This window comes from Propithecus coquereli, unplaced genomic scaffold, assembly GCF_000956105.1.
Source record: "Propithecus coquereli isolate 6110/MARCELLA unplaced genomic scaffold, Pcoq_1.0 Scaffold142, whole genome shotgun sequence".
In the NCBI taxonomy this organism is placed as follows: domain Eukaryota; kingdom Metazoa; phylum Chordata; class Mammalia; order Primates; family Indriidae; genus Propithecus; species Propithecus coquereli.
This window is the reverse complement of record NW_012138525.1, coordinates 914,512-926,890: the sequence shown is the minus strand read 5'-3', so window position 1 is coordinate 926,890 and position 12,379 is coordinate 914,512. Positions and strand designations below refer to the sequence as shown.

At 60.2% G+C, this 12,379-nt stretch overlaps 1 protein-coding gene across 2 annotated transcripts; it reads left to right on the top strand.

Annotated features, from left to right (window-relative positions):
• The first annotated feature begins 2,948 nt into the window (after window positions 1–2,948).
• GFI1B (growth factor independent 1B transcription repressor) lies at window positions 2,949–7,436 on the top strand. 2 transcript variants are annotated; one of them, XM_012639695.1, is made up of 6 exons: window positions 2,949–3,071; window positions 3,557–3,694; window positions 4,124–4,395; window positions 4,974–5,111; window positions 6,183–6,348; window positions 6,629–7,436. In XM_012639695.1, exons 1-6 carry the CDS (start codon window positions 2,972–2,974, stop codon window positions 6,805–6,807), a joined length of 993 nt encoding a protein of 330 aa, XP_012495149.1. In that variant the 5' UTR covers window positions 2,949–2,971; the 3' UTR covers window positions 6,808–7,436. The 2 variants fall into 2 exon arrangements, with proteins under 2 accessions (XP_012495149.1, XP_012495150.1); XM_012639696.1 differs by lacking the exon at window positions 4,974–5,111 and having other exon boundaries at window positions 6,629–6,807.
• The last annotated feature ends 4,943 nt before the right edge of the window (window positions 7,437–12,379 follow it).

The following is a 12,379-nucleotide window of genomic DNA, read 5'->3' as shown; positions in this document are numbered from 1 at the left end:
ACCCGGAGGCAGATCCCAACCGGCCGGCAGCCCCGGCCTGACTCTGTCATGTCACTTCCCTCTCGAAGCCTCAGTTTTCCCGCCTGCAACCCGGGAAGACACTGCTTCCCTGGCCCCGGCGTGGGATTTGATGGCAAAGGGCACGGCAGGTGGCTTTCACCACCGCTCCTTCGTCCTCCTTTGCACATCAGCTCAGTAGCCCGGCTGAGAAATGACGGCCTCTGCCCAGCGCTGGCCCAGTCGGCACTGAATAATAAACACCCACCTGGCGGCCTGAGCCAGCTCTGAAGCCCCGCTCCTCCCCTGCGAGACGGGAGAGCGAGTGAGGCTCAGCTCGGGGCCACGCAGGACAAAAGGGGGAGAAACAAGCCGCACAGACTCGTCGTAGGCGGACTTCCTGCCGTCCCAGCAGAGGCTTTAGCGCAAACCTTTGGTTCTAGCTGATTTCCTCATGCAATGTGTGTGCAAAAGTGGATCACCTTTTGATAGGCAGACCATGGCCCTGCCCTCAGAGACCCCCCAAAAACAAAGTGCAAGGGGAAGCCAGTGCTCTCAGCCCTCCCCTCGCTCATGGGGGGTCCACTCTCCTCCACCCAGGGTCTGGCCTCCCCAAGGGGTTTCCTGAGGTGAAGAAGAGTTAGAAGGGGGAAGGAAGGGGGTGTGGGGAGCCCTGGGGGGGACAGGAGGAGGAAGACGTGTCCCTGGGAGATAAGGCCGTGGCTGCCCGGCACGTGGGGAGACCAGCAGCCCCCAGCCCGAGCCTTTGTTCAGAGAGCCGAGACTCTGACAGCAGGAAGGGACTTCAGAGGCCTTCAACCTCCCCCACCTCCTTATTTTAGAGCTGAGAGAGCTTCGGGTCTGGGGCGTGTTCCTGGCTCCCTGGGGACTGCTGGGGCGCCAGGTCCAGGGCTTGTGCCTGTGGGTCGCGTGCTGGGGCCAGCAGCACTGCCCTCCTGAAGCTGCTCCTCCAGTGGGCAGAGATACCGCCGCCCCTGGTGGGCCCAGGCACCGTGCTGAGCGCCTGACACACATGCTGACGAGAAATAAGGGTCCTTATTGCTCCCAGCCACCCCACGAGGTTGGGTTATGATTCCCATGCACAGCAAGCAGCGGCCGGGCCTGGGCTTGTCCCCTGGGCGGAGCCCCCACAGCCCAAACTCCGGATGTCCCCCCATGGGGCTCTGGGCCAGGGGGTAGGCAGCACTGGGCCCTGTTGTGGTCCCTCTTCTGTCTGGGCTGGGTCAGCCCCTTGGGGAAGGGGTGAGTCCCAGGCCCTTGCCCCGAAGGCAGAGCTCCAAGCTGCCTTTTCTAATCTCCTACCTCCCAGCCTGCTCCTGGCCAGGGCCTTATCACCGCTCGCTGTTGTTCGGAGGAGCTGTGATCCCTTTCCCGCCTTCTCTTAGCCCTATCGCCTCTGCAGGGTGAGTGGGGCTGGGACTCCTCTGAGGCCTCAGGAATGGGCCTGGCCTTGGCTGAATATTTCTTCTGAGCTTCTGCCTGGACACAAAACAGCGGGTAGAAGGATAGAGGACCATAGGCAGAGGCTCTCTGTCCCCTGGAACCCTTGGGAGAGCATCACAGACTGGGTGCAAGGACACAAACCATTCTGGGGCCAGGAGAAGCTCTCTACCCCACAGGGTTGCAGGGGAAGCCAGGAGTCCCGCGGTAGTCAGATGGCCTGGCTCTGCCACTCCCCAACCCTGACCTAGGGCCATGGGCAGGTTCCTTGACCAATGTGGTCCTCAAATTCTTCCCTCTGACCAGCAGGCTCAGTGACATGCTGGGCTGGGCTGCCTACTGCTCGGCTCCTGGAGTTGGCACACATTTGCCTCTTTCTCTGTCCACAAAACCTCCGGCCTCCAGGTGCAGTGGAGTAGGGGGGTCCTCTCGGGCCTTGGGCCCCTCCTTCTGGGGACCAGACGCTAGGCTGGGGCTGGGGACGAGATGCAGTTCTACTCTGGCTGCAGCTGCTCCCAGCTTGCTGGACAACATGGATTTTCAATGGAGGTGCCCCCGCCTGCTGCTGCCTCTCTGCCAGGCCCCCGTGATAGGCACTGAGCACATATGATGCTCTCGTCAGCACTGCAGTCCTGGACATCCCACCTTACAGAAGATGAAATAGGCCCAGAGAGGTTAAGTATCTGCCCCAGACTGCACAGCAAGCGAGCTGAGATTGTAACTCATGAGCCGCGGATTATAAAACCTAAGCACTGACCGCCTCTTTCTGTGGCCCCTGAAGGTGATTCCACTGGGGCTCAAATGCAGCTTTTCTACAAGTGGGGTCCACAGTGTGCCACATGTGGGGACCCCTGTCCCTGCCCTACCCTCTCTGCTCCAGTGCACCTCAGGCCATGCCAGTGGGAGCGGGTGGCCCTGTGGTTGTCTGGAGGGTGAGCGTATCAGCTTTCCAGTGAGGTAGCAGTGAGCAGGTTAGGATCTGTAGCTGCCATAACAAAGTACCACAGGCGGGGTGGCTTAGACACGACAGAAATATATTCTCTTGTGGTTCTGGGGTCTGGAGTCCAAAATCGAGGTGTCGGCGCCTTCTGCAGCTCCAAGGCAGCGTCTGTTCCACGCCTCCGCCAGCGAGCACGGGCGTTCCTGGGCTTAGAGAAGCGACCCTCCAGTCTCCCTGCCTCTGGTCACAGGGCGCCCTTCTGCGTGTGTCTGGGTCTCTGTGTCCAGGTTTCCTTCCTTTTATAAGGACACGAGTCACATTGGATTTGGGGCCCACTCTAACGCAGCATGACTTCACCTTAACTTGATTACATCTGCAAAAAGACTGTTTCCGCCACTACGGTCACGCTCGCAGGTTCCCGGTTCCGTGAAGCTTGGGCGGGGGACACCGTCCAACCCAGTGCGGCTGGTGTTTGACCTCACGGCGAGGCTCTCAAATACGGAGGAGTGTGGTTCTCTTGCCCTCCTAAGTGTCCCCCTCTTTCCCCTCGCAGGTGTGGGGTGCACGCTGACCATGCCGCGCTCCTTCCTGGTGAAGAGCAAGAAGGCCCACACCTACCACCAGCCACGCGTGCGGGAGGATGGCCCGCTCTGGCCTCCTGCCCTCCCGCCCGGTGAGTCGGAGCCCAGGCTGGGCCCTACTGCTGCCGGGGGCTCTCTGCCCGGCGCGGTGGGGAGGCGGCAGCATCTCCCCCAAGGGAGCCTCCTCTCCCAGGACTGGAAGCAGGGCTCAGTCAGTGCTGGCTGAATGAACGCGTGAACGAATGATGCACTCGTGTCTCCGGATCCCTGAGGGTGGTGAGAGGCTAGATTGGAGCGAGTGCTGTTACCGGCATGCGGGGCCTGGCTGGAGGTCCGGTCTAGGGCTGGGGTTGGGGTGCTCGGAAGCACCCAGACCGGTCCAAGAGCTCTCAGGGTCCCCTCCTGGCCTCCCTCTCCCCCGCCCCACCCTGGGCAGAGCCCCCGAGCGTGCGCAGCCGGAGCAGCGGCAAGGGGGTCTCTCCCTGGGTCCTCCTCCTCCACCTAGGGAGGGCTCCTGCCCCCTTGGCGCTCCCCAGAAGCTGCAGCTTGTGACTCTGCTGGTCTTGTCTCCCCGCAGAGGCCCGGGACCAGGTCCTGGGCAGCGGCCCCGTCCTTGGCACCCTGTTCCCAAGCCAGTGCCTGGACTGGCCCAACCTCAAACAGGAGCCGGCGCTGGAGCAGGACCAGAGCTTGGCCAGGACGGCCTCAGCACCAGGTACCGGCCTGGGACCCCCAGCCACTCCCAGCAAGTGCGGGGGCGGGGAGGATGAATGGACTCCTGCAGCAGGGCCCCTTGGGGCTGCGGAGTCAGGAAGTTACAAAGTCACCTGGATGCAACCCGGGCTCTCCCAGGTTGGGCCTCCCCGACCGGGAGCTGATTCCTGGAGCGGGGCGTCTGTGGAGGGGGGAGGTCAGAGGACGCAGCTGGGCAGGCCCATGTGGCGGGTGAGGTGGGCACTCGGGGGTGAGGGTGGATGTGTTTCTGGGCTGGAAACCTGAAGACACCCCCACAATAAACATCTGGGGCTACGCACCGAAACCCGCAGCATGCGGTCACCAAGGTGGTGGTGGGTGGTGGAGGATGATGGGGAGTGGGTGCCCTATTTTTAAATGAGTCACCAGGCATGTGTCCCTGTCTCCACAGAGGTCCCCACTGTGATGTCCCGACCCCAGGACGGGGACTCTCCACTCTCTGACTCACCCCCGTTCTACAAGCCCAGCATCTCCTGGGATACCCTGGCCTCGTCCTACGGCCACAGCTACCGGCAGGCCCCCTCCACCATGCAGTCAGCCTTCCTGGAGCGCTCCGTCAGCCTGTACGGCAGCCCCCTGGTGCCCAGCGCCGAGCCCCCCCTGGACTTTACCCTCCGCTACTCCCCGGGCATGGAGGCGTACCACTGCGTCAAGTGCAACAAGGTGAGCAGCTGGGGGACGAGGGGCGTGTGCCCTGTTTTGCACCCCTCTCCAGCACACAGGTGGCTACGGAGGCTCCCGGCTGGGTGTTCCCTGTGCTATGAATCTTGGGACCCTGGTGGGATCAAGGATTCAGAATGTTCCTCCTCATTAGCCCGACCCTGTGCTGAGTATTTGACATGCATGAGTCAAAGGGAGGCAGATGAAGGGCTAAGATTCAGAAAGGTTAAGTCACTTTCTCAAGATCACACAGCAAGTAAATATCAGAACCAGCATTCAAACCTGACTCTCGCCAATGCCCAGCCTTTAACCATTAGGCTATTCAGCCTCTAGATGGGCAAGGAGGGGCCTCCCAGATCCCCTCTCTCAGCTCCCACCATAGAGACAGGAAACTGAGCCACAGAAAGGGTGAATGACCTCCCCAGGACACATAGCAAATGAGCAGCAGAACCAGCGGTCCAGTGCCTCTTCCCTTGTGTGCTCATCCTTGGCGGGAGCTGGGCACGGAGCGGGCCGTGGCGCCCAGGCCTGCCTCCCTCCCTGCAGCGTCCAGTGGCCTTATACTCTGTCCCTGCCCCCAGGTGTTCTCCACCCCTCATGGGCTCGAAGTGCACGTACGCCGCTCCCACAGCGGGACCCGGCCCTTTGCCTGTGACATCTGCGGCAAAACCTTCGGCCACGCCGTGAGCCTGGAGCAGCACACGCACGTCCACTCCCAGGTGGGCAGCTGGCCAGGCACAGAACCCCAGCCCCCTCCCGCTCTGTGCTTCCCTCAGGGAGCCTGGGGGCTGCGGCGGGTCTCTCCCCCTGCCCCTGAGGGTGACATGGATGAGGGGGTCCCTGCTACCTGCCTCTCTAAGTCTGGGTCTCCAACACCTGCCCTTAACACACTTGGGTCTCTGATAGACCGAGTTGGCTTCACGTACAATTGGAAGAGGCTCTTGCCCTGGCGGGATTTCGGGGGCAGCGATATGTCTGGGATGGTCAGGAACGATCCTGCCCCCTGGGTGGCCCGGACAGGTGCCTTCAGCTGTGAAGCCCTTGGTTCTTAGAATCTTGGAGTTAGGTTTAAATATTCATGTCATCCTCCTTAGCCCCACCTAAGGCAGGGACCCCCTCTTTAGTATGTATCCCTTCCAGGGAGAGCATCTGAAACTGACATGGGTCACCAGCACCGGGTGGGCCAGGTGGGGAATGCTCATGAGGGCTGGGGCTGGAGGGCGCCGCCACGTGCCGGCGCTGGCGCAGGTGTCCACCTGCAGGCCTCCAGCAGCACTTTGAGGTCATCGCTATTGCTGTCCCAGTGTACGGATGAGGAAACTGAGTCTCAGGGAGGTCAAATGACTTGTCTAAGAGCATGTGGCTACTGAGAGGCAGAAGCCAGAATTGGGCTTCAGCAGCTGAGACTCTTAACTAAGCCTCCGTGCAGCCCACAAGCATCCCCCGCCTTGAGGAACTGGCTCTGGGTGAATGGTCATGAACCATGAACCCTGAAAAAACTCTCAGGTTAGTTGGTCCATCAGCCACTCAACAAACACATACTGAGGCTTATCTCGAGTAGGATAAGTGTGAAAGTCGCAAGGAAAAATTGCACAGGAGGCCAGTTAGGCTCCAAGTCCCATCTGAGAGGCAGGAATTGGGCGGAGGTCCCCGTCCTTGAGGCCATCCCAACAGAGTGTCCTGTTCCTCAGGGGATCCCGGCCGGGTCCAGTCCTGCGCCCAGCCTGGCACTCCCGGGCCGTGAGGCCCCGCCGGCACCTGACCCCCCAGGGCCTCGTTTCCTCCGGCAGGAGCGCAGCTTCCAGTGCCGCATGTGCGGCAAGGCCTTCAAGCGCTCGTCCACGCTCAGCACCCACCTGCTCATCCACTCGGACACGCGGCCCTACCCCTGCCAGTTCTGCGGCAAGCGCTTCCACCAGAAGTCGGACATGAAGAAGCACACCTACATCCACACCGGTGAGCCAGCCGCCCGCCTGCGTCCCCGGGCCTGACCCGCCCAGGGCCCAGGCAGAGCCAGGGGCGGGGGCTGGAGACCGCCTCGGTCTCCCTCACTGTCACTGAGAGCCGTGTCAGAGGCTGGCGCTTGAGCTCGGGGTGGGGTCTAGTTACAAAGTGGAAGCCACCACTGGCAGAGGGTGATGTTCTACAGATCGAATTCCGGCAGGGCAGGGGCAGCGGGCTGGCGAGGATGCCCTGACCCCGCCCTTGCTGTGCTGCCCCGCCCCCACCCCCACAGGCGAGAAGCCACACAAGTGCCAGGTGTGCGGGAAGGCCTTCAGCCAGAGCTCCAACCTCATCACGCACAGCCGCAAGCACACGGGCTTCAAGCCCTTCAGCTGTGAGCTGTGCACCAAGGGCTTCCAGCGCAAGGTGGACCTGCGGCGTCACCGTGAGAGCCAGCACAATCTCAAGTGAGGCTGTGCCAGCTCCTGGCACCTGGCCAGCCTGCCCTGCGGTCCTGTCACCCGGAGTCCGGACTCAGGCACCCAGATCGCCAGTCTCCTGGAGACGGCACCGGAAAGGAATCTTTAAGCTTATGTTGAGACTCGTGAAATTGCTGTGTGACTTTCGGCAAGTCACGTTCCCTCTCTGGCTCAACATTTCTCCTGCCGCAAAGTGCAGGAGCTGGGCTGGGTCTTCTAAGCTGAATTTGCCTACAGGTGTGTTCAGGTGCTTTCTTCTAGCCGAGCACGGAAAGCGGGAGTACCCCCAGGCAGACGGGGATGCCATGAATAGACCAGAGCTGGGCCCCACGGACACATCCTCCCGTGTCTGTTGCCCCCTGGGCTGGGATCTGGTCACCTTGGATTTTCCTGGGCCTCTTTCCGGGTGACGGACAGTCAGAGCTGCCTCCTGCCCAGCAGGAGGGGTGGCGTCCCTCCGCTGCGGCCAGCTGTGTCGGCTGCCCCCACCTCTGCCCAGCACTCAGCCAGCCACAGGGACTCCAGTGCTGCCATCAGGTCTCGGGTCTGCGGAAACCAGCAGTTACTGATGTCAAAGCCTGTTCCTCTCCATTGCTGTAACTGAAAATAAAGACAGATTTGTTTGCACGTGAGCAGCGTCACTAAGTGCCGACCAGGTCCAAGATACTGCCCGAGGCTTTGGGGTGGGGACCCGGGGAGCCTCAAATAGCAGAGAAGGCTGTGGGAGGGCCAAGGCGCGTTGGGAGACCCACACGGCCACCACGTCCAGGCCACTGATGAGTGCTGCCACAGAGGCGTCAGACACCCCAAGTTACAAGGTTGGAGCAGCGGGGGCCGTGTCAGTTTCCTGTTGCCGCGGTAACAAATGACCACACACTTAGTGGCTTAAAACAACACAGAGGTGTTCTCTTACAATTCTGGAGGCCGGAACCCCAAATGGGTCTTAGGGCCAAAGTCAAGGCGTTGGCAGGGCTGCGCTCCTCCCGGAGGCTGCAGGGCAGAGCCCGTTTCCTTGTCCTTTTCAGCTTCTAGACGCCGCCTGCCACCCCCGGCTCGGGGTCCCCCTCAGTCTTCAAGGCACTCCGCTCCGACCTGTGCTTCTGTTGTCCCATCTCCTTCTTCTACCTTTGACCTTCTTGTCTCCCTCTCATGAGGCCCCTGCGATTGCACCAGGTGCTCCCGGATAATCCGGGAGAATCGTCCCGTCTCGAGGCCCTGAACGTAGTCACCACGGTGGGCTGAATGACGGCCCCAAAGATGATGTCTGCACCCCGGTACGGGGACCTGTGTTACCTTGTATGGCAAAATGGACGTCACAGCTGCTACCTTACTAGCTGTGTGGCTTCAGGTGAGGCCCTGACACTCTCTGGGGCTCAGCTTCCTCCTCTGTGGAATGGTGAACCCAGCAGTCCCCGGCTACGGACTCGCTGAGACCTTTGTGTGGAGCAGCGTCAGGGCCCAGCACGTGGGAGGTGGGGCCAAGTCCTGCACGTCCCCTTCCCAGCCCTGCCCGCCATGCGAGGCCCACTCACGTCTCCTCCGCGGCGTCTCCCTTGGTCGTGCAGCCAGAGTTCTCTGTCTTCTGACACCGAGCAACCTGGGCTCCTGCTCACAGCCTGGGAGCCGTGGGATTGGAGCCGCAGTGGTCTGTGGGTAACTTGCCCCTTGGTAGAAGGTATCCCCCTGGGTGCCAGCCCCTGGCGCCACGGACACTTCTGAATGAATCATTCACAGGTGCCAAGCGGCCGAGGGTTCCCCACTGTCTCTCACCCACATAAACCTCCATGAGGGAGGTGCCATCCCATTTTACAGATGAGGCAACTGAGGCTCAGAGAGGTCAGCCATGAAAGAATACGGACAGCAGGGCTTACCCTTTCCCAGAGAAAAGAGGATGTTTTCAAAGAAATGCTATTGTTGTCAGGTGGTTCCTCTTTATAATGTGATTTAGCCTTGGGTTTCTGAGCCAACTTGATTAAGGTGTGTTGGTCAACTCGTGAGGCTCAACCAGTCAGGAAACGGTGCATGGTGACATGCCCCGGCAAGGGCCCAGTCCCCGCCAGCGGTGCACAGCTCAGACACGGATCCAGCTAGAAGCCGTTCACGTGGACCATCTGGTCCTTCCTGCCACAGGGGAGTGAAGGACACGTCCCCGGACTCATGCTCACAGTTGCAGAGAGGACCAAGCTGGCCGGACGTGCCCCAGACCAGCCTGGTGTCCCAAGTGTGCCCCACAGGCCTGCAAAGGTTCACTTGGTTTACAGAGTAAGGATTGCATTTGTCAAATGACTTTGGGGAATTCTGGGTTAAAGTTAAGCGATATCCTTTACTGAACTGCTTTTTAGAGCCAATCATGTATAATACACACCTGTCCATCTCCAAGGGGAGGATCTGGGTATTCAGTGTTTTTCTAAGATTTAATTTGGGAACAGAGACGGTGGGGCGGGGGGAGAGAGAGACTGGCTTCCTTGCCCAAGGTCACGCAGCAGGCAAGGGCAGAACCAGGGTCAAGAACCCATTCCAAGCCTCAGCTGTCTTCTTGGAGCCTCCCTCCCACTGAGGCACGAAGGCAGCTCCTCGAGTTCTCTCCTCTGGGTGGGGCTTTGAGGCCGAGGCGTCTGTCTACATCCCCACGGAGAACGAAGAACCGCAAGTCCTAGCGACACCCAGGCTCTGCGTTCGGCTGGTAGGACCCTGCCACACACTTCCGTGCAGAGGCCCTTCCTGCTGCCGCTACCCAGGCTGCCAGGCGCTGGGGCGGTGGTGATTGCACAGCAGGGCGGTCTGGCCGCCTCCGCAGGCTCCCTGCTGCTGTCCCGAACACTCGTGGAAGGACACAGTGGCCAGAACCTCAGAGCCAGCAGACCCTTGGGGACCTCCTGTTCCCACCCCTCCTCCTGTCCTCGGCGACAGTGAAGCCCAGGGAGAGGAAGGGACTTGCCCAGGGCCACACTGCTGGGGCTAGGCCTGGAAAGGGCTCCCAGCTCTCTGGTGAGGACCTTGCCTTGCACCACCCAGGGCAGGCAAAGTGCAAAGGTGGGGGCTGGGGGTGCTCAGCGTCACTCACACACACACACACATATAGGGGTGGGAGCTGCTTTGCATGCTCCTTGTTTGCTAAACAAAGCCAAACCAACATCAGGATTTTGGCTACTTGTGCAGCAGGGCGGGGCACGGAGCAGACGCTGAGCTGCGAGGGGCAGCCAGGCAACACTTCCTCCTCACCGGCTGAGGTCTAAGGGATCAGGGTGAGCTCGTCTGGCTCCTCCACTGAGTGGCCACCACAGTGTGCGTGGTGTGTGGTGTGTGTGGTGTGCGAGGCGAGGAGGGGGCCACAGCAGCCTCAAAGCAGTGGGGGCTGGGACCCCATTTGCACATTGCAGCGAAAGGGGGCAGCTCGCGGGGAAGCCCCCAGAACCTGCCTGTCAGAGGATTCAGCCCTGGCTGGGCACTGTGGCCCTACGGAGGCAGTGGTGGGGTGTGGGGGTCACCGCTCCCTCCTCGTTCCCCCCAGGGCTGCGCAGGATGGGCCTCATAGGCAGAACTGGCGGGGCCCGGAGAAGGCAGCCCCTGGAGACGGCCGCAGAGTGGGGCCCGCCAGCCGGGAGCCGAGTTCTCCATGATGTTCTGTCTCCTTCTGGACGCAGGGGCCGCACTCATCACATGGGAGGTGACTCCGTAGGTGCAGTGGGGCACCACCCACCTGTTGTCTGTGACTTGAGGGGACTTCAAGCCCCCCATTCTCCACTTCCCATGGGCTCCCCCGAGCTTCCCACTTGGCCTGAAATTTCTGCCACCTGAGTCACATGTGACCTGGAAGGCACTGCCCAGCCCTGTGAGGACTGGCCGTGGCTTCCGTGTGCGACGCAGGGAAGCAGAGGCCCAGGGAGGGGAGGTGCTAGCCCCAGGCCACATTGGCAGTTGGTGGCAGTGTCAGACAGAATCTAGTCTGTGGCCTTTCCACCAGGGCCACTGGGGACCACATTTCCAAGGAATGTGGCGCACGTGGGCACCACCGGGCTCCTTAGACTGTGGCACTGACGCCAGTGGGTGTGGGTGGGGCACGTGAGGTTGGCACTGGTGACTCAACTTGGAATATCAGTTTACTGAATGGTAAATAACAAAACCAATATTTCAATATTAAAACAAAGCAGCCACGTTAGGGAGCGAAATGCAACATGTGAATTAATTTTCAGATAAAATGTCCTGTTAGTGGTGACAGCTTCAGGCTGCATTCACAGTCCCTGTGCTTTGCATTCCCTGTGCAGGGAATGTGGGGGAGACCCCCCGCACCCGCCCGTCCCGCCCCCTGCCCCCAGCGGTGCTGCAGGGCTCCATGGAAATCACCGAGAAGGATGGAAAGGTGTCTCCCAGGGTCAGCCCAGAGGTGTGTGTGTGGCTAAGTTGGCCGTCCCCATCTGCCCCTGGCTGGAGTGTGCTGGCCTGGTTGAAGGGTGGACAGACCAAGGTAGGGACCGGCCACTGGGGCAGTCTCGCAGTGGAAGGGGGCGGGGTTCTGTATGATCCGAAAGTTCCCCGGAGGCCAGATCCCCCCGACCTAGAGGACCGAGGCTCAGCTGCTCGCCATGACCTGGCTTTCACGGGTGACCCCAGAACTTGACTGCGAGGCTCCCGCTCCGTGTGGTGTGGTGAAGGCCACCCCAGTGGGCAGCAGGCAGAGCACGGCATGGGCGGGGGGCGGGCAGCTGAGGAGCCGACGCGCTTTACAGGGACCGACCCAGAAAGGGGTTCTGAGGCTGATGCGAAGGACGAAAGCTCGCGGCGTGCTAGCGCACTGGTTCTGCGACAACACACAGCCGCGTCTGTGCACGCTTAGACAAACGGACCTGAAGAAAGCCCAGGACACCACTGACAGCAATTGTTTCTGGGGCTGAAAAAGAGGGCCGGATTTCACCCTCAGTGCTGCCTATAAAAGCGTCCTGCATTGGTTGTGTGTATTTCTAACTAAAAAAAAATACAAGAGAAAATAGTTAATGCAGAATAAATGTATTGATGGAGAAAGCTATTCATATCTTCAATGAAAAAATTGTTTAAAAATCAGTATACCAGCCGGGTATGGTGGCTTATGCCTATAATCTTGGCACTCTGGGAGGCCGAGGTGGGAGGATCACTTGAGCTCAGGAGTTCGAGACCAGCCTGAGCAACAGTGAGACCCCCATCTCTACTAAAAATAGAAAAAATTAGCCGGGCATGGTGGCGCATGCCTGTGGTCCCAGCTACTTGGGAGGCTGAGGCAGGAGGATCGCTTGAGCCCAGGGGTTTGAGGTTGCTGTGAGCTAGGCTGACACCACGGCACTCTAGCCCGGGCAACACAGTGAGACTCTGTCTCAAAAAAAAAATCAGTGTTTAGCCTGCGATTCCGTGTTGTTGATTCTACGCGCACGCACGGAAGGAAGGGTGCAAGGATAAAGCTCAGAGTATCAACAGCGGCTGCTGCGAGTCACGGGGATTGTGCGTATTTTTTCTTCCTATTTTTCAGAGTGTGTATTTTATTTTTCTGTAATGGGCATGGATGATAACATTATCACTGGCACTAGAAAAAAAGA